At 38.8% G+C, this 22172-nt stretch overlaps 1 protein-coding gene across 5 annotated transcripts in view; it reads left to right on the top strand.

Annotated features, from left to right (window-relative positions):
* Positions 1–22172, top strand: part of MRPS17 (mitochondrial ribosomal protein S17) — a 97817-nt gene that overhangs the window by 33306 nt on the left and 42339 nt on the right. For 3 of the 5 annotated variants that reach the window (XM_034988767.1, XM_034988766.1, XM_034988765.1), the window contains 3 exons: positions 5389–5515; positions 5841–5933; positions 15927–17368. In XM_034988767.1, coding sequence (XP_034844658.1) covers positions 5482–5515; positions 5841–5933; positions 15927–16984 — 1185 coding nt within the window. In that variant the 5' untranslated portion in view covers positions 5389–5481 and the 3' untranslated portion in view covers positions 16985–17368. Of the gene's footprint in view, positions 1–5388; positions 5516–5840; positions 5934–7583; positions 7715–15926; positions 17369–22172 lie in introns of those variants that run through there. The other 2 variants (XM_034988768.1, XM_034988769.1) reach the window with 2 other exon arrangements.

The raw sequence follows: 22172 nt of genomic DNA, 5'->3' as shown, positions 1-22172 counted from the left end.
TTACCCTGTTAGCATTTTGTTCTCTCATTCATCTGTTCTCCTCTGGACAAAATGACAAGATGGAAAAAATCATCTCAAAAAAAAGAACAAGAGGCAGTACTGACTGCCAGGGACCTAATCAATACAGGCATTAGTAAGATGTTGGAACTAGAGTTCAGAATGATGATTTTAAAGATACTAGCTGGGCTTGAAAAAAGCATGGAAGATATTAGAGAAACCCTTTCTGGAGAAATAAAAGAACTAAAATCTAACCGAGTCGAAATCAAAAAGGCTATTAATGAGGTGTAATCAAAAATGGAGGCTCTAACTGCTAGGATAAATGAGGCAGAAGAGAGAATTAGTGATATAGAACACCAAATGATGGAAAATAAAGCTGAGAAAAAGAGAGATAAACAACTACTAGATCATGAGGGCAGAATTCGAGAGATAAGTGATACCATAAGATGAAACCATATTAGAATAATTGGGATCCTAGAAGAAGAGAGAGAGGGGCAGAAGGTATACTGGAGCAAATTATAGCAGAGAACTTCCATAATTTGGGGAAGGAAACAGGCATCAAAATCCAGGAGGTACAGAGAACACCCCTCAAAACCAATAAAAACAGGTAAATACCCCGACATCTAATAGTAAAACTTATGAGTCTCAGAGACAAAGAAAATGTCCTGAAAGCAGCTCGGGACAAGAGATCTGTAACCTAAAATGGCAGAAACATTAAATTGGCAACAGACCTATCCACAGAGACCTGGCAGGCCAGAAAGGACTGGCATGATATCTTCAGAGCACTAAATGAGAAAAATATGCAGCCAAGAATACTATATCCAGCTAGACTGTCACAGAAAATAGAAGGAGAGATAAAAAGCTTCCAGGACAAACAAAAACTAAAGGAATTTGCAAACATGAAACCAGCCCTACAAGAAATATTGAAAGGGGTCCTCTAAGCAAAGAGAGAGCCTAAAAGCAATATAGACCAGAAAGGAACATAGACAATATACAGTAACAATCACCTTACAGTCAATACAATGGCACTAAATTCATATCTCTCAACAGTTACCCTGAATGTAAATGGGCTACATGCCCCAATCAAAAGACACAGGCTATCAGATTGGATAAAAAAAACAAGACCCGTCGATATGCTGTCTGCAAGAGACTCATTTTAGACCCAAAGACACCCCCAGATTGAAAGTGAGGGGGTGGAAAGCCATTTACCATGCTAATGCACAACAAAAGAAAGCTGGGGTGGCAATCCTTATATCAGACAAATTAGATTTTAAACCAAAGACTATAATAAGAGGTGAGGAAGGACACTATATCATAATTAAAGGGTTTATCCAACAAGAAGATCTAACAATTGTAAATATCTATGCCCCTAACATGGGAGCAGCCAATTATATAAGCCAATTAATAACAAAAGCAAAGAAACACATCGAAAACAATACAATAATGGTGGGGGACTTTAACACACCCCCTCACTGAAATGGACAAATCATCTAAGCAAAAGATCAACAAGGAAATAAAGATTTTAAATGACACACTGGACCAAATGGGCTTGACAGATATATACAGAACATTCCATCCCAAAGCAACAGAATACACATTCTTCTCTAGTGCCCATGCAACATTCTCCAGAATAGATCACATCCTAGGTCACAAATCAGGTCTCAACTGGTACCAAAAGATTGGGATCATTCCCTGCATATTTTCAGACCACAAGGCTTTGAAACTAGAACTCAGTCACAAGAGGAAAGTCAGAAAGAACTCAAATACATGGAGGTTAAAGAGCATCCTACTAAAGAATGAATGGGTCAACCAGGAAATTAAAGAAAAATTTAAAAAATTCATGGAAACCAATGAAAATGAAAACACAACTGTTCAAAATCTTTGGGATACAGCAAAGGCAGTCCTAAGAGGAAAGTATATAGCAATACAAGCCTTTCTCAAGAAACAAAGGTCCCAAATACACAACCTAACCCTACACCTACAGGAGCTGGAGAAAGAACAGCAAATAAAGCCTAAACCCAGCAGGAGAAGAGAAATAATAAAGATCAGAGCAGAAATCAATCAAGAACAGTAGAACAGATCAACAAAACTAGGAGCTGGTTCTTTGAAAGAATTAACAAGATTGATAAACCCCTGGCCAGACTTATCAAAAAGAAAAATGACCCAAATAAATAAAATCATGAATGAAAGAGGGCAGATCACAACCAACACCAAAGAAATACAAACAATTATAAGAACATATTATGAGCAACTCTATGCCAGCAAATTAGATAACCTGGAAGAAATGGATGCATTCCTAGAGATGTATCAACTACCAAAACTGAACCAGGATGAAATAGAAAACCTGAACAGACCTATAACCACTAAGGAATTGAAGCAGTCATCAAAAATCTCCCAACAAACAAAAGCCCAGGGCCAGATGGCTTCCCAGGGGAATTCTACCCAACATTTAAAGAAGAATTAATACCTATTCTTCTGAAACTCTTCCAAAAAATAGAAATGGAAGGAAAACTTCCAAACTCGTTTTATGAGGCCACCATTACCTTGATCCCAAAACCAAAGACCCCATCAGAAAGGAGAATTACAGACCAATATCCCTGATGAACATGGATGCAAAAATTCTCACCAAAATACTAGCCAATAGGATCCAACAGTACATTAAAAGGATTATTCACCACGACCAAGTGGGATTTATCCCTGGCCCGCAAGGTTGGTTCAACATCCGCAAATCAACCAATGTGATACAATACATTAATAAAAGACAGAACAAGGACCATATGATCCTCTCAATCAATGCAGAAAAAGCATTTGACAAAGTACAGTATCCTTTCTTGATCAAAACTCTTCAGAGTATAGGGATAGAAGGTACATACCTCTATATCATAAAAGCCATCTATGAAAAACCCAGAGCAAATATCATTCTCAAAGGGAAAAAATTGAGAGCTTTCCCCCGAAGGTCAGGAACGCGGCAGGGATGTCCACTATCACCACTGCTATTCAACATAGTATTAGAAGTCCTAGCAACAGCATTCAGACAACAGAAAGAAAAAAAGGCATCCAAATCGGCAAAGAAGAAGTCAAACTCTCACTCTTTGCAGATGATATGATACTTTATGTGGAAAACCCAAAAGACTCCACCCCAAAACTGCTAGAACTCATACAGGAATTCAGTCAAGTGGCAGGATATAAAATCAATGCACAGAAATCAGTGGCATTCCTATACACCAACAACAAGACTGAAGAAAGAGAAATTAAGGAGTTGATCCCATTTACAATTGCATCTAAAACCATAAGATACCTAGGAATAAATCTAACCAAAGCAGCAAAGGATCTGTACTCAGAAAACTATAAAATACTTAATGAAAGAAATTGAGGAAGACACAAAGAAATGGAAAAACGTTCCATGCTCATGGATTGGAAGAACAAATATTGTGAAGATATCAATGCTACCTAGAATAATCTACACATTCAATGCAATCCCAATCAAAATCCCATCAACATGGGCGCCTGGGTGGCTCAGTTGGTTGAGCGACTGCCTTTGGCTCAGGTCATGATCCTGGAATCCCAGGATCGAGTCCCGCATCGGGCTCCCTGCTCAGCGGGGAGTCTGCCTCTCCCTCTGACCCTCCCTCTTCTCATGTGCTCTCTCTCTTTCTCAAATAAATAAATAAAATCTTTAAAAAAAAAAATCCCATCAACTTTTTTCAAAGAAATGGAGCAAATAATCCTAAAATTTGTATGGAACCAGAAAAGACATCCAAATGGCCAACAGACACATGTAAAAGTGTTCAACATCTCTCGGCATCAGGGAAATCCAAATCAAAACCTCAATGAGATACCACCTCACACCAGTCAGAATGGCTAAAATTAACAAGTCAGGAAATGACAGATGTTGGTGGGGATGTGGAGAAAGGGGAACCCTCCTACACTGTTGGTGAGAATGCAAGCTGGTGTGGCCACTCTGGAAAACAGTATGGAGGTTCCTCAAAAAGTTGAAAATAGAGCTACCCTACGATCCAGCAATTGCACTACTGGGTATTTACCCCAAAGATACAAATGTAGGGATCCGAAGGCGTACGTGCACCCTGATGTTTATAGCAGCAATGTCCATAATAGCCAAACTGTGGAAAGAGCCAAGATGTCCATCAACAAATGAATGGATAAAGAAGATGTGGTATATATATTCAATGGAATATTATGCAGCCATCAAAAGGAATGAAATCTTGCCATTTGCAACGATGTAGATGGAACTGGAGGGTATTATACTGAGCGAAATAAGTCAATCAGAGAAAGACATGTATCATATGACCTCACTGATATGAGGAATTCTTAATCTCAGAAAACAAACTGAGGGTTGCTGGAGTGGTGGGGGGTGAGAGGGATGGCGTGGCTGGGTGATAGACACTGCGGAGGGTATGTGCTATGGTGAGCACTGTGAATTGTGTAAGACTGTTGAATCACCTCTGAACTACACCGTACCTCTGAAACAAATAATACATTATATGTTAAAAAAAGAAGAAGAAGAAGATAGCAGGAAGGGAAGAATGAAAGGGGGGATATCAGAGGGGGGACAAACCATGAGAGACTATGGACTCTGAGAAACAAACTCAGGGTTCTAGAGGGGAGGGGAATGGGGGGATGGGTTAGCCTGGTGATGGGTATTAAAGAGGGTATGTACTCCACGGAGCACTGGGTGTTATACACAAACAATGAATCATGGAACACTACATCAAACACTAATGATGTATTAACATAACATAACATAATTGTTATTTGATTAATATAACATAATTTAAAAAAAGCATTGACAGTGGAGAAAATTTAGAGGTGACCCTTTTTTATTTGAATATCCTAACTGTAATGAGGCAGTGTCTTTTACTGATCCCCACATGCATCATGTGTCTCCTACTCTGAACCAACTGTTTGCCCTTGTTGCCTTTTTTTTTTTTTTTTTTTAACCCACTGGATTATCCTCTCTCCAATTCTGTCCAGTGTTTAAAAATCTGTTAAGGATACACAAAATCCACCAACTTGACGCCTCCTTACAGTATTTCAACCAATTCTGAAATCTCTTATTTCTGAAATCTTACAGCATAAATTTCCCACATTTTTTAATTGTTTAGATGATGAGTCTTTCCCTTGCAACAAACTGTAAAAAGCTTAAAAGCAAGCATTACTTCATGCATGTTTTTATGTCTGACTTGAAAGATGATAGATACTAATTGTTGTTTCAAAAATTTTGACCTAGATTACTGAGAGAGAGCCCTGAAGACAGTCAGCACAACGGCTCAGACATCCTAACCTTTTTCACTGCTGCACCTTTGCCCCTTCCCCTACGGGCCCTGTAAAAACTGGTGTCTGGCTAAGCAGGGATGCACTTGATATTTTCAGGAATCACTGACATTCCAGGATGTGGCAGTGAACTTCACCAGAGAAGAATGGGACCAGCTGTACCCTGCTCAGAAGAACCTTTACCGAGATGTGATGCTGGAGAACTACAGGAATCTGGTAGCACTGGGTAAGGATGTTGTCCCTGTAAAAGTAGAAACCATTCTAAATGGGTTTATTTCCTTAAGTGGTGAAAATTTCCAAATCTTTTGTGAATGTAGTTCAGAATAATAATCAGTGCTGGAGACAGAGGACCTTTGTTTCCTGCTGTTTCTCCTCAGGTAATAGGTCTTGACTTTATTGAGTTTGAGATGGGTAGCTTTATTTTGCTGCTTCTGAAGTTTCCCCTTTCCAAATCCAGAGGCCCTAAAGACCAAAAAGGTTGGAAATGAGTTCTGAGAGAGATTTTTGTTCCTTGTACAAACTTCTATGACATACATTTTTTCCATGAATAGGACATCAACTTTATAAGCCAGAGGTGATCTCTCATTTGGAGCAAGAGGAGCAGTGGGTGATGGAAAGAGACAGCCCACTGGATACTCACACAGGTGAGGAGCAAGCATTTGGGTATTTGCTGCTCAGTGATGAGAAGCAGTTGCTTCTGAAATATTTAACTTACTGTGCTCTAAGTCTCTGCCTCTGGGATTTAAAGAATACTGAGGCCTTTTTAAAAATCCAGTTTATGTTTGACTTTGTTCCAAAGTGGAAATGGCCCTCTTATTTTTTTTCCAATTAAACAGATAATATATACTTATTATTATTTTTTTTTAAAGATTTTATTTATTTATTTGAGACAGAGAGAATGAGAGAGAGCACATGAGAGGGGGGAGGGTCAGAGGGAGAAGCAGACTCCCCGCCGAGCAGGGGGCCCGATGTGGGACTCGATCCAGGGACTCCAGGATCATGACCTGAGCCGAAGGCAGTCGCTTAACCAACTGAGCCACCCAGGCGCCCCAATATATACTTATTATTAAAAAATTCACACAACACAAAAATTAGTGTGAAGGTATTAATTTTAACGTTCATAAATACCTTGATGTTGCAAATCTCCACATAGCACTTTCTGTTTTTTATTCATACATCCTCTCAGTATTCTTTAAATCTTTCTTTTCCATATCAAAGGTCTTCTGCCATTTTTACCTGCTTTTCATTTTTTCCTTTTATTATCAAACTCTTTAAACTTGTCTAAAACGCATAGCCTCAATTTTAATTCTCTTGATTACCTTTGTGATATGACCCCTATCCTATCTGTACTATTAAAATTGTTTTCTTGGAGATTACCACTAACTTCCTTCAGTCAAATCCAGTGGCTAAAACAAACAAACGAACAAAAAACAGTTATTGTCTCCTATGATCTTGTTGCATTGGATTGTGTTGACTTTACTTTCTTGAAATTTTCTTCCACTCTGGCTTGTGATGTACACAATTCTTGCTTCTTGTAGTCTGTGTCCAGTATCTCTATCTGCTCCTTCACTGCTTTCTCTCCCTTTTTATTCTTCTAAAAGCATGCATTCCTATAGGCTTGGTGCTCTGCTCTGTAGTACATTGTTTTTAAGTAACCCTTCTATGGTATTTTCCCATTTCTATATTTTTAGCCTCAATATTTCACCCGTATTCTCTTCCCAGATTTTTAGATTATATTTTTGTTTATGAATGTCATGCTATCATTTTAATTAAGTATTTCAAAACCTGGATCTGTTGACGTTATACTCTCTCTTTAAAGCATCCATTAAATATGAGAGTTCTTAACCAAAAAAAAACAAAACAAAACAAAAACCCCAAAACCTCAGCTCCCTATTGTTGGCATACCACCTACAATGTTCTGCCCGGTTATATTAGTAAGTAGTTGACTTTTAAATGTATGCCAGATACTGAGTTAGGTATTTTACACTCTAGTTTATTAAGCCAGGCTAAGCTACCCCATCTCTATTTAGTTTCCACCCTGATTCTTTGCTCTGGCACCTGGTTTTCCCATTTGGACTTGGTTTTCTGTCATTCAAACTTCAGCTTCTTTTTCAAGGTGGCTCTGACTTGGCTGTCCTTCTTGCTTCTAGTGCTCCAGGTCATCTTGGGTAGGAAACCTGTTCCTCTTTCAGCCTCAATGAACCTGAATTTTGGTCTGACCAGTGCTGGCATCCCATGGGTAGAAGCTAATAAAACATTTTTTCAGGAACCCCTAACACTTTCCCCAACAACAGTAGGTGACGTTATTTCTATGAATCTCCACACCTTGAAACCTGGGAAGTAGAAAACTAAAGGAAGAAAATGAAAAACTCCCTTCCCACGTGAATTGCCAGCATAGGCACTTACAGCGAAGAATTTCCCTTAGGTATGTATTTTTTCCCCACAGGCATATCCATTTGTAAGATCCAAGCTGTCTCCCATTATGTCCCTATCCACAGACCCCCAGCTAGAGAAAATAATTGCTAACTTAAAATTTCCAGAACTTATTTTGTGGATGCCTAAGGCTCTTGGTTCACAGGTCAGCTTGAACAAATGACTTCCTCCTTCCTTGTCAGGAATAAGCACCTGGCCATCTCCTCCAAGGAGACAGCTTGCATTTTTGCAATATCCTGTAAGACACAGGAACACAGTGACTGGTTCCTCTTATGAGGATGTGGTAAAACATTTCAGTTGATGGACTCATCTAATTCTGGCTTGCCCTCTGGGGTACTGCTTGCCTTACTGGCATCTACTGATGCCTATTTACCTAGAAACATCTTCCTCACTAAGGTAAGATCCAGAAAATGTCCAGTGGATTTAGCAACAAAGAGGTTAGTAATTATATTAATTAATAAGAGAAATAACAGGGGAGTGATTAGTAGTTACCAGTTAGTACATTGTTGAGTGAACAGGAGGTAAAAAGGTAGACCTGGTAAGTATGCAGTATTCTTACAAGATGCTAGAATGAGAAAGGGAGACAATAGAGGATATATGGGAGAATAGAAGGTGGTGTCAAAAGAGGGTTGTTCTAAGCAGGAATGGTTTTAGCTTGTTTATAATACTGAAGGGGAGGGGTTAAAAGAGGGAGCAAGTAGAAAATAGATACAAAATACGGAGCAAGGTTCTAGAAGAGATGAAAGTGGGATTAGGAAGGAGATTAGGGTGATTTTGTGTGTAAGTAAGTTTGTTGGTGGCAGATTTGGGGGAGTTCACACATGGTTATTTTCTATTTTCTTGGTAAAGTTGAAGGCAAGGTCCCCTATTGAATGTAAAGGAATGGTGGGGGTAAGTACAGAACTTGAGGAGCACTTGCTCTAGCTTACTAAGGTCAGTGGAAGCTGACCAAAGAGATTACCAAGCAGGATCCAAATGAGATTTTGCCCTGTGGGTTTGTGGTTTCCAGTGTCTATGCATATGCCATTTCTCCTGTTCTACTCGGCACCAGAAAGGCTTTGTAGAGCTCAGGCTGAGGGCCTGTTAGATGGGTGGAACTAAAGGAGGAAAACTGAGAGTTTGTTAATTCAGGTGATTTGACATAGATTCCAAGAAGTGACAAGAAGTAAAGTAAGGCCTGAAGAGGACTGGAAACTAGAAAACAATAGAAGAGTCAAAGCAGGGGAGTTCTAGATGAGATCAGAAAGCAAGTAGAATGTGAATAAGGGCATAGTCTACTCACTGGGCAAGAGAGTGTGACACTGAGTTTGAGATTCTTTATATGGATCTAAGTTCAGAGTATAACTGTATTAATCAGGTAAATAATTGTTGAAGTGGAGTGAAGATAAAAGCACAAACAACTACCAGTTAGAAAATAAGATGGAAGAGAAGAGCCCATTTAATAGTAACTAAAAAAATAAAACACCTAGAAAAAGAAATTTTTTTGCTTTTGATAGAAAATCCTTTATTGTTCAATCAAGACATTTATGGTGTTGGTTGGTTTCTAGTCATCCCTATGCACAAAATAAATATAAGTAACAGAACAATATAGCAAATATATCAAACAATATATCAAAACCCACCTGAACTGTCACATGTGACAACTGACTTATATAACGGATATTCATTTTGGGGGAAACAACAAGACTGTAAACTACCTAAATGTTGACCAATAAAGGTTAAATAAATTATGGTATGCACATACATTAATTACTGTATAACCATTATAAAGAATGTGGATGGGACTCCTGGGTAGATCAGTTGGTTGAGCATCTACCTTCGACTTGGGTCATGATCCCAGGGTCCTGGGATTGAGCCCCGCATCAGCTCCCTGCTCAGCGAGGAGCCTGCTTCTCCCCCACCTACTCCCCCTGCTTGTTCTCTCTCTCTCTCTCTTTCTCTCTAAGCAAAATAAATCCAGGCATTTTCCAGGAAAATGGGCACTCTATACTTGAAGCAGAGTCTATTGTTTCTGGGTCACCAGGTCTCAAGGAAGGAAGGCAGCCCCAGTGCTACAAAGGCCCACCTAGAAACAAGCCAGGCAGAACACTTGCCTGCCTTCCCCCAATCTCCACACAGCCAAAATTAATCACCTTGTGACTCACACATACTCCAATGCTTGCTTGAAATAAAGCCCTGCCATCAGGATACAGGGTTCAAATGGAAGAGAAATTCAAAACAATTAGGGAGCAAAATTAAATGTACTAGAAATAAACTTTTAACAAGAAATGTGCAACACCTGCATGAGGAACTTTAAAACACTCTGACAGGGGCACGTGGGTGGCTCAGTTGGTTGAGTGACTGCCTTCAGCTCAGGTCATGATCCTGGAGTCCCAGGATCGAGTCCCACATTGTGTTCCCTGCTCAGTGGGGAGTCTGCTTCTCCCTCTGACTCTACCCCCTTTCGTGAACTCTCTCTCTCTCACTCTCTCTCTCTCAGATAAATAAAATCTTTTTTAAAATGTTTTTAAAAATTTTTTTTAATTTAAAAAAAATTTAAAAAAACACTCTGACAGACACAAAAATAAACTTGAATAAATGGACATACCAAGATGTCAGTGTCCCTAATATACATGTAATGTAATCCCATAAAAAGTGCCTTCAAGATTTTAGAGGAATCTAGAAGCTCATTCTAAAGTTCGTATTGATTATATGTTGGCTAATTGAACATATAAAAAAAAAATAGAAAAGAAAAGAGCCAAAACAAAAATAATCTGGAAAACTCTGAAAGGAAAAACAATAAAAGGGATTATTTAAACTAGATAATATACAATAAAATTTTATTAGAACAAGGCAGACCAACTGAACAGAATAGGAAATCCAGAAATAGACCCAGATGTATGCAGGAGTTTAGTATATGATAAAGGCCTTATTTCAAATCAGGAGGGAAAAGGTGGACATCTTAATAAAATGGTATTGAGACAACTGGTATTTAAAAGGTAGACCTTTTTTTTATTTGAGTATAATTGACACACAATGTTACATTAGTTTCAGGTGCACAACATAGTGATTCATCTTTATGCTATGCTCACCACAGGTGTAGTTATAAAAGGTAGACCTTTTAATGAATAGTGAGTAGCCATCTGGAAAGAGATAAAATTGGATCCATAACTTACCCTTAAACCAAGATACTCCAAAGGAATCAGAGACATTAAATGTAAAACATGAAACAATAAGAGACCTGGAAGAAAACACAGGAAAAATCTTTTATAACCTTGAAATAGGGAAATCATTTCCAACTATGATTTAAAATCTAGAAGCCATAAAAGAAAAGTTTATACATTCAAAAGACACAAATCCCCAAACTCTGCATGGTGTAGAATAATAAGCAGGGTAAAAGGCAAGTGGCAGTAAAGGGAAATATTTGCAACTTATATCAAAAGGGCTAAGCTCCCATTAATAAAAGGCTCCTCTAAAGCAGAGGCCAACAGCCCAATAGATACACATAACTGAACAGTTCCTAGATAAAGGAATACAAATATATTTAACATAAGGAAAAATGTTCAGCCTCACTCATAAGAGAAACACAAATTGAAAATACAGGTAACCTTTTCTCACCCATCAGTTTAGCAAAAGTCCAAAAATTTGTCTGCACACAATGTTGATAAGTCTGTAGGGAAGAAAGTACTCTCATACATTGCTAGTATAAGATGAACCACTGGTCAACATAAGGATATCTTAGATTATCAAGGGGGGGGTTCCTTTCCAGATAACCCTGTTTGGTGTTGTAGACTCTTTGTATGAACAAAACATTGTCTACAGTCACATGTTTTTGTAAACAATTTTATGGGAACCCAGCCACACTCACTCTGTCACTCATATTGTGTGTGGCTGCTTTTACACTATGACAGCAGAGTTGAGTAAACAATAAAGCCCATATGACCTACAAAACCTTAAATATTTACTATATGACCCTTTACAGAAAGAGCTTACTGACCTCTACCAAAACAGTTTTTAATTATTTATAACCACCACTCATTAAAAAATTCATTTTTATTGCAACCCATAAGGTATGTATAATCTATAAAATTGAGACAAAATCTTACCAAACAACATTTATCCTTACTGCTATGTCTGATGAACTTTGATAGTTTCTAATCTTTTTTAGCCTATTTTGTTTCAGTTTTAATTTATTGTTCTACCCACTAAATTAATTTTATAACCCACTATAAATCATGGCACTTTTTTTTTTTAATTAACAAAAGAGAACTAGAAATACTATAGTGCTTTACACATAGAAAGGATAAGCTTGGGGCGCCTGGGTGGTTCAGTTGGTTAAGTGTCTGCCCCTCAGCTTAGGTCATGATCCTGGCGTCCTGGGATTGAGCCCGCATTAGGCTCCCTGCTCGTGCTCTCTCTCTCTCTCATAAATAAATACATACATACATACAATCTTTAAAAAAAGGATTAACTTTTAAAAATGTTTTCCTCCCTCTTCTCCCTAATTCTTTCCTTTTCTCCCTCCTTCTCTCCCTTCCTCTTTCCTTTCTTGTTTCCTTTCTTCCTACTTCTAAATAATTTCTTTCAAAAGGCATTGGATGAGGCTTAGTTGTCTACTAGATGAGGTATGCAGTAGTGCAGAAGGCCCTTCAAGATGTTGTGGTTGCCCAGTGGCATCACAATATGCTTATACTAAGATCCTATCTAGAAGGTATCCCTTCTTAGATACAAAGGATGTCAGAGGTGTAGGTACCCTAGAAATCTAATTTTATTAAAAGCTCATAACCCCAAGAGTTGATCCAGGGAATATGGAGTCAGTGGGGACAAATAGTAACCACATTGAGACTACAGTAGTCTGTGCAAATCCCCTATTTTTCCTGATGTAGAGCCCTTAGGCTCCTGCAAGAATAATGAAAGCCTGATGAACTCCTGCAATAAGCTAAAGAGTCTTAGTCTATAGCCATGACCAAGATATTGCACTTCATTTAGAACTTGGGCACAAAAGAGAATTCATGTCATTCTCATAGTGTAGATACAGGAGGCTCTTCTGCTTCCATATCTGAAAACACTTTCTTCCCAAGCAGCACTTTTTCTATAATCTCAGACAACAGAGGGGTAGGCAATATAAGATGTGATAGGGAATTGATTCAGCAGAAGTATAAAGTAGGACTTGGGAGCTTCAGTGAATGGTTGGGTTTCTAGCCAGGTAAGGCCAAACCAGGAAGAAAGTAGACAGTGGATAATGAGAGAACAATACCTCTACATGATCTCATATACATAGCTTGATGAAAGTGTTCATCCTCATCAATGCTCCTTTTAAGGTAAGTTGCAGTCATGTCTGCTAACATGAAGGCTTAGGTTAGGTAAGGAGCTAGAGCAAATGGATTAGAATTTGTTCTTCACAAAAAGCCCAAGATAATCACTGTCTCAGCCTGGCATCTAGACTCTATACCCTGGCATCCCACTGGGATGTAGATAGGTAGCCCTGAGATTGAAGATCTGATGTGCCTTGAGGGTATCCAGAGTGGGGGAACAGTGCCTGTATAGTCCATGCATTGTCACTCCTCCTGGTGTCAGTAGATGGCAAGTCTGCCAACCAGCAGCACTTTTCCCTTTTCACTCAGAGACAAGACATGGAAAGAAGGCAGTCACCAAAGTAGCCATGAATATGTTGATCAAGCTGCCATGTTTCTAGGAATAAACAAACAAAAGTTTTGGAAGCTAGGTCATAGGGAATGAAGGCCCTGAATTCTACTCCTAGGCAGGAGTTGTGTCTTCAAACTCCAGTCAATTATTCTAAACATTTTAGAGCGAAAGTCCCTAGGCAGACAAAAGAATTTTGGCTGAAAATAAAGTGATCCAGTTGATAATTTGGTTGAAATGGTCAATTGGTTTAAAACAAATCTTTTAAATCACTATTTTTCCACATACAATTTTAGACCAGAGTAAGTTCTGTTTGAGTATCTTTTTGTATATTTTTAAGCATATTGATCTGTTTTCACAATTTTCTTTTTTTTCTTTCTACAATTTCTATTTCATGTTTGGCCAACTAACTATTCTTGCCATGCTGTTTGCGGTAACGCTAAGTCCAATGCAACCTCAATGTGAATTGATTAAAAATACTTATATGATACATCCATAAAATTGGATATTTTACAACCTTTAAAAATTATGGAAATGTATTTGTTGACATGGAAATGTGTTCAAGATATGCAGTAATGAAAAAAAAGAAATATACATGGGCACCTGCGTGGCTCAGTCCGTTAAGTTCCGGCCTCTTGATTTTGGCTCAGGTCATGATTTCAGGGTTGTGAGACCAAGGCCCACATGAGGCTCCACACTGAGTGTTTAAGATTCTCTCTGCTCCTCTCCCACTCTCTTTCTCTCTCTTAAAAAAAAAAAAAATACAAAACAGTATTATGGTGTAATTCCATTTTATTTTTCCAGGACGATTCTTGGCATAATTATTAATGGTGCGCCCTTTTACTGCCAAGTGTCCTAATTAGGATGATAATCATATGTGCCAACTTCAAGGGAAACACTCTTTCATCTTTTATATGCATTCCTTATGGTTGAAAGACCAAGACTAGTGCATAACTTACATTTGATAAAGCTAAAGCAGTCCAAGGCCCAAGAACAGCTGACTGATGAAATGGCTTTTATAGGTGAGCCAGGAGAAACTGTTGAGTTAGGATCTGTCTGTACTACCCAAGTTTGTCAAGACAAGGTGTCATGAGTGTTTATGAGTCATCCAACATCTTCAATCTTGTCCAATAGGATTCATTGCTATAGGGATGGTCCCAAGGGACTGTCCAAAATAGAGATTTATCTATCCAGATCATGGAAATGAGAGGAGAAAGAGAGGTCCAGCTAAAACCTCCCAAGAGTCATAAGAGTTCCCAAAGTGGGTCCTATTTAATCTTCTGCCAAAGTGAGAATGGGAAGCTACCCAGTCATACAAAAATTGGCCTCTTAATCCCTCCCTCCACATAGCTTCTACCCTCAAACTCTTGTTAGAAGGGAACTAAACAGGGGTACCTGGGTGACTCGGTTGGTTAAGTGTCCAACTGTTGATTTTTGGCTCAGGTCATGATATCAGGGTCATGAGATCAAGCCCAACATCAGGCTCTGTGCTGGGTGTGGAGTCTGCTTAAGATTCTCTCTCTCCCTCTCCCTCTGCTCCCCCCCCCCCCCCCCCGCAAAAAAAGAAAGGGAACTAAACAACAATGAGTGAAGAAAGAGGTGGCCAGGGAAATAGTTAAAGTGGGAAAAGAAGTGAAAGAGTAGCCAGGGAAAAAACTAGCAGGAAGAGAGTAGGGTGGGGAAAGAGGCAGGTGGTGGGGAGAAAGGAAGAATATGATGCCCAGGGGAAGGAAAAGGGATTAATTTTGGAGTTCTGATTATTAAACAAGTGACTAAACATTTTAACTACTGAATAGAGACTGTGTTTGTAACTTAATGTAACAGTAGGAGTATCTGTTATCTAAGAATTAGGGGGAACCATGGAACCTGCCCAAATCTTCTTCCAGAAGCAGAATAAGAATGCCCCCCATTAAATTAAGTTTAAAGAAGTGGTAGGGGACTGAAATGAAGTTTTGTTTTTATCACAATTCATGCTTGTTCAAAATATGATTTACATTTATATTTATATGAACAGAGGAAAAAACTGGCAAGACAGGCTCCAAACTATTAACAATAATGACCTCTAAAGGGTGAAATTCTTCCTTTATGCATTTCCATATTATTTGAATGTGTTATTATAAGCAAGCATTCATTTTATCATTTTAAACAAAAGATTAAAAATAAGAAGAAATACTAAATAAACAAGTAGCTGGCACTACAATAGAATAATCCACAGATGAGATTTATAAGGTGGTGTACTTGGACCTGTCTTCTCCAAATATAGTCTTTCCTCTAATATCTTCCACCTCTAAGCACAGACCTTTCTCTGATATTTCTTATTCTCCTTTCCATTTCCTTTCAACCATGGGTACTCCTGGATGATCTCTTATGATTACCATACAGATTTTAAAATTTCCCCCTGCTCACTGCTTTCTGTCATACTTTTATAGTCTCCCTTGTTACATGGCCATATTTTAAAACTTATGCCACATATGCTTTGTCCACATTATGATCAGTTTCACTTGGTAATTCATTGTGCAACAATCTGCTTTTTCAAAACAGAGAAGATGGCAAAATATTTGTATGTTCTGAATTTCTTTTAGATGGGGAGAGTAGACCTGAAATCAAAAAATCAACTCCAAACCAGAATATTTCTGATGAAAATCAAAATCATGACATGATAATGGAGAGACTAACAGGAGATAGTTTCTGGTACTCCATCTTGGGAGGACTCTGGGATTTTGATTACCAGTTAGAGTTTAACCAAGAAAACCAGCAGAGACATTTAGCACAAGTATCTTTCACCCACAAAAAGATCACACAGGAGAGAAGCCATGACTGTAATAGATTTGGAGAAAACTATAATGTGAACTCAAACCTTATTATGCATCAGAGAATTCCTTCAATTAAAATACCCCTTAATTCTGACACACAAGGAAATAGCATCAAACGTAATTCAGACTTGATTTACTATCAGGGAAACTATGTAAGAAATAATCCTTATGAATATAATGAGTGTGGAAAAATCTTCAATCAACATATTCTTCTTACTAATCATATTCACACTGAAGAGAAACCCAGTGAATGTGGAAAGGTTTTCAGCCACAATTCATCTCTTACTCAACCTCACATAGTCCTTACAGGAGAGAAGCCCTATAAGTGTGATGAATGTGGGAAAAGATTCAGCCAGAGGATACATCTTATTCAACATCAGAGAATTCACACAGGAGAAAAACCTTTTATATGCAATGAATGTGGGAAAGCCTTCCGTCAACATTCATCCTTTACTCAACATCTGAGAATTCATACTGGAGAGAAGCCCTATAAATGTAATCAATGTGGTAAGGCATTTAGCCGTATCACATCCCTTACTGAACATCATAGACTTCATACTGGAGAGAAACCTTATGAATGTAGTTTTTGTGGGAAAGCCTTTAGCCAGAGGACACATCTTAATCAACATGAGAGAACTCATACAGGAGAGAAACCCTATAAATGTAATGAATGTGAGAAAGCCTTTAGCCAGAGTGCACACCTTAACCAACATAGGAAAATCCATACTCGGGAGAAATTATGTGAATATAATAAATGTGAGAAAACCTTAGGTCCCAGTCCTTCACTTACCCAGCAGCATGTAACTCATGCGGGGGGAATCATATGAATATATAAATCTGGGAAAACTTTTGGTCAGATCTTTTCATCCCATTCAATATCAAATTATTCATAGAGAGAAAGCTTATAAATAAACTTTTAATACATAGAAACTAAATAAATTTAGGTCTTAAATTAGCATGTTCCCAGGAGAGATTATAAATAGTGAAAATAATTTATTTTATAAATAAGATTATATTAAGAGTCATGTTCCAAATCTGATATAAAACTTTTTTCAATGACCAGAAATCTTGTAGGCAATAATCTGTAATTATTCACCTGTAACTTTTATGATATAAAGTTTTTAAATTATGTAAACATTGATTAAGGCAATGATGTAGTGTAACTAGTCACATAAACTTGAAATAAACATAAAAGCAATATTTCTCAAACTTCAGTCATTTGTGTGTTTCCTTTACAGTTTTTATCATATTCAGTGTTTACTTAATATTTTTCTTTAAAGAGACTCAGAATTTTTAACCTTGTCCTAGGAAATAGTATTTGTGGAAATTATGAGTTTTATATGCCAATTATATTTGTTCTAAAATAAATAGATATTTATCAAAATATATATAACTTACAAATTAAAAATATCCGTTTGATGTACCACCTAAATCTTCTGTACCTTTATTTGAGAAACAATGTGACAGCTATATGACAGTGTTTATTTGTTTGTTTGTTTGTTTGTTTTAGCAACTTTTGAATTTTCATCAAACAAGTCCTAGGATCACTTTAAGAAGAGTCTTGGAGGAGACTGAGGGTCATAGTGATTAACTTTAAAAAGTGATTCAGAGAAGTCTACTTTTCTATTCTGTTGTTCCAGTTTTAAATTTCCTTGTAGCAAACAGATTGTTTTCACTAAAATGGGTATTCCTGCTATATTTGTGGGTTTGAAGAGAGAGGAGTTTCTTGTTGTTGTTTTGTGTTGCTTTGTTTTTCTATAATGACCAGGGGCTGAGAGTCCCTACACATCCCTGCACAACTGTGAGAGACAGTAAGTAGGAGACTATACCAGATGTTGAGCTGTGGTGCCATAATAAGGATAAGAACCAGGGAAGACTCTAACTGGCTTATATAAACAACTAAGGAAGTATTACTAATTGGCTTAGTAATTCATTTTATTTATTGAAATATATTTATGTAACACGTTTCCAAAAAGAATTTAAGGTGGTTAAATTTTATTTTTGTGAATACTGCCCTGTTTAACAGATAATCACATTTTGATGTTAAAAAGCATTATAAATGTGAACTGTCATAAGCCACAAACAGCTGAACCTTTGGGGCTGCTTCAGTTTCTTGGTTTTCTGTTTTTGTCTCTCCTCAGGCATGGCTTGAAGAAGCCATGAGGCTAAGGTAGGATTGCATTTCCCTTTGCTTCCTCACCTTTTTTGTTCTAACATAGCTCCCAGCTCAAAGACTTTTCTTTTTCCCTCCAAAAAACTAGATTTTATAAAGTTCTTGGGTCAAAGCTGAAATGATTTAAAGACATTTAAGAAACTAAAACACTGATTCGGGGGGAAAGATGGCGGAGGAGTAGGGGACCCTATTTCAACTGGTCCGCGGAATTGAGCTGGATATCTACCAGACCACTCTGAGCACCCACGAAACCAGCCTGAGATGTAAAAAGATCTGGATCTCTACAAACAGAATATCGCAGGCAGTTGGTTTTGAGGTACGAAGCGGGGAGCCCTGATTCCGTGGGCAGATATCAGAGCATAAATGGCAGCGGGAGGGTGCCTGGCTGTGGGGATCCTACACCGCTGGTGGGTGACAGCCTCACACGCTGCGGATGGGGCACAGACTCGCAGACTGGTAGCGGTGGGGAAAGGACTTTAGGGCAGCCCCCAGGGTGGAAACCTGGATCAGTGGAGTCGCCCGGTCGAACTGGGAGCAGCTGGCGGTTTTAGAAACACAAAGGGCAGAGATGTGTGGCAGGACTGGGAGCACTGCAGAGGGGTGCACAACCCAGGACACTGCAGTTTATAGCAGCACGGACAGAAACAGAGACAGTGTGGCCTGGAGAGCTCACTGAAGAACAGACTGCGATCTCTCTGCTCTGAGGCAGGGAGTTGGAAATGGTCTCTTCTGCTCTGACTCGCAGAAGAGACATGGAAAGCCACCAGGGAAAGCCGCCAGAGAACAAAAGCCCCAAAGACTGATTCCCACTGAACCCATCCCCCCCCCACAGGGGGGCAGGGCAACACCGCCCAAACAGGGTTGCCTGAGTAACAGCACGGCAGGCCCATCCCCCAGAAGACAGGCTGGAAAAACAAGAGGCCAGCAACCCTAAGGCCCCAAGAAAACAGGTGCATCTTGCTAGGGTTTTGGTCAATAATTTGGACTCTATACATTCCCTGAAACACCCATCAACAGAATGACTAGGAGGAGGAGCCCCCAAAATAGAAAAGACTCAGAGATTATGACTTATGCCACAGATTTACAAATGGATGCAGATATAACCAAGATGTCGGAGATGGAATTCAGGCTAGCAATTGTGAAGACAATGGCTAGAATGGAGAAATCGACTAATGGCAACATAGAGTCTCTAAGGGCAGAAATGAAAGGTGAATTGGCAGAACTTAAAAATGCTATCAATGAGATCCAATCCAATCTAACAGCTAGGGTAACTGAGGCAGAAGAGTGAATAAGCGACCTGGAAGACAATAGAGTAGATAAAAAGGGAAAAGAGGAGGCTAGGGAAAAACAACTCAGAATCCATGAAAATAGAATCAGAGAAATAAGTGACACCATGAAGCATTCCAATGTCAGAATCATTGGAATCTCAGAGGGAGTGGAGAGAGAGAGAGGACTAGAAGATGTATTTGAGCAAATCGTAGCTGAGAACTTCCCTAATCTGGGGAATGAAACAAACATTTGAGTCCTAGAGGCAGAGAGGACCCCTCCCAAGATCAAGGAAAACAGGCCAACACCCCATCATATAATAGTAAAACTTGCAAATCTTAGAACCAAGGAAACCATCTTAAGGGCAGTTAGGGGGAAGAGATTCCTTATGTACAGAGGGAGGAACATCAGAATAATGTCAGACCTATCCACAGAGACCTGGCAAGCCAGAAAAGTCTGGCAAGACATATTCAGGGTACTAAATGAGAAGAACATGCAGCCAAGAATGCTTTATCTGGCAAGGCTTTCATTTAGAATGGATGGAGAGATGCAGAGCTTCCACGACCAGCAGAAACTGAAAGAATATGTGACCACTAAGCTGGCCCTGCAAGAAATATTAAGGGGGGTTCTATAAAAGGAGAAAGACCCCAAGAGTGACGTACAACAGAAATTTACAGGAACAATCTATAGAAACAATGTCTTCACAGGCACCATGATGACAATTAATTCATATCTTTCAATAATCACTCTCAACGTGAATGGCCTAAACGCTTCCATAAAACGACACAGGGTTGCAGATTGGATAAAAAGACAGGACCCATCCATATGCTGTCTACAAGGACTCATTTTGAACCTAAAGATACATCCAGACTGAAAGTGAAGGGATGGAGATCCATCTTCCACGCCAGCGGACCTCAAAAGAAAGCTGGGGTAGCAATTCTTGTATCAGACAAATTAGATTTTAAACTAAAGTCTGTAATAAGAGACACAGAAGGACACTATATCATTCTTAAAGGGTCTATCCAACAAGAAGATCTAACAATTGTAAATATCTATGCCCCCAATGTGGGAGCACCCATCTACATAAGCCAACTGTTAACCAAAATAAAGAGGGCACCTGGGTGGCTCAGTCCTTAGGTGTCTGCCTTCGGCTCAGGTCATGATTCCAGGGTCCTGGGATCGAGTCCCACATCGGGCTCCCTGTTCGGCGGGAAGCCTGCTTGTCCCTCTCCCACCCGCCCTACTTGTGTCCCCTCTCTCGCTGTGTCTTTCTGTGAAATAAATAAATAAATAAATCTCAAAATAAAGAGTCATATTGATAACAATACGTTAATTGTAGGAGACCTCAATACTCCACTCTCAGCAATGGACAGATCATCTAAGCAAAAAATCAACAAGGAAACAAGAGCTTTGAATGATACATTGGACCATATGGACCCATAGATATTTACAGAACATTCCACCCTAAAACAACAGAATACTCATTCTTCTTGAGTGCACATGGAACTTTCTCCAGAATAGACCATGTACTGGGTCACAAATCAGGTCTCAACCGATACCAACAGATTGAGATTATTCCCTGCATATTCTCAGACCACAATGCTTTAAAACCGGAACTCAATCACAAGAAAAAATTTGGAAGAAATTCAAACACTTGGAAGCTAAAGACCACTCTGCTCAAGAATGTTTGGGTCAACTGGGAAATCAAAGAAGAACTTCAACAATTCATGGAAATCAATGAGAACAAAAACACATCAGTCCAAAACCTATGGGATACTGCAAAGGCGGTCCTAAGGGGGAAATACATAGCCATCCAAGCCTCACTCAAAAAAATAGAAAAATCCCAAATTCACCAACTAACTCTACACCTTAAAGAACTAGAGAAAAAGCAACAAACAATGCCTAAGCCACACATTAGAAGAGAAATAATTAAAATTAGAGCAGAAATCAATGAATAAGAAACCAGAAACACAGTAGATCAGATCAATGAAACTAGAAGTTGGTTCTTTGAAAGAATTGTAACATCGATAAACCACTGGCCAGACTTATCCCAAAGAAAAGAGAAAGGACCCAAATTAATAAAATTACGAATGAAAGGGGAGAGATCACAACTAACACCAAGGAAATAGAAACAATTATTAGAAATTATTATCAACAACTATATGCCAATAAACTGAGCAATCTGGATGAAATGGAGGCCTTCCTGGAAACCTATAAGCTGCCAAGACTGAAACAGGAAGAAATTGACAACCTGAATAGGCCAATAACCAGTAACGAGATTGAAGCAGTGATCAAAAACCTCACAAAAAACAAGAGTCCAGGGCCTGATGGATTCCCTTGGGAATTCTACCAAACATTCAAAGAAGAAATAATACCTATTCTCCTGAAGCTGTTTCAAAAAATAGAAACAGAAGGGTAGCTTCCAAACTCATTCTATGAGGCCAGCATTACCTTAATCCCCAAACCAGGCAAAGACCCTATCAAAAAGGATAATTTCAGACCAATATCCCTGATGAATATGGATTCCAAAATCCTCAACAAAATCCTAGCTAATAGGATCCAACAATACATTAAAA

Source organism: Mirounga leonina, unplaced genomic scaffold, assembly GCF_011800145.1.
Source record: "Mirounga leonina isolate KUSES-001 unplaced genomic scaffold, KU_Mleo_1.0 Mir_454, whole genome shotgun sequence".
NCBI classification, from domain to species: domain Eukaryota; kingdom Metazoa; phylum Chordata; class Mammalia; order Carnivora; family Phocidae; genus Mirounga; species Mirounga leonina.
The sequence above is the reverse complement of the archived record's forward strand: the minus strand, read 5'-3'. Positions and strand labels throughout refer to the sequence as shown.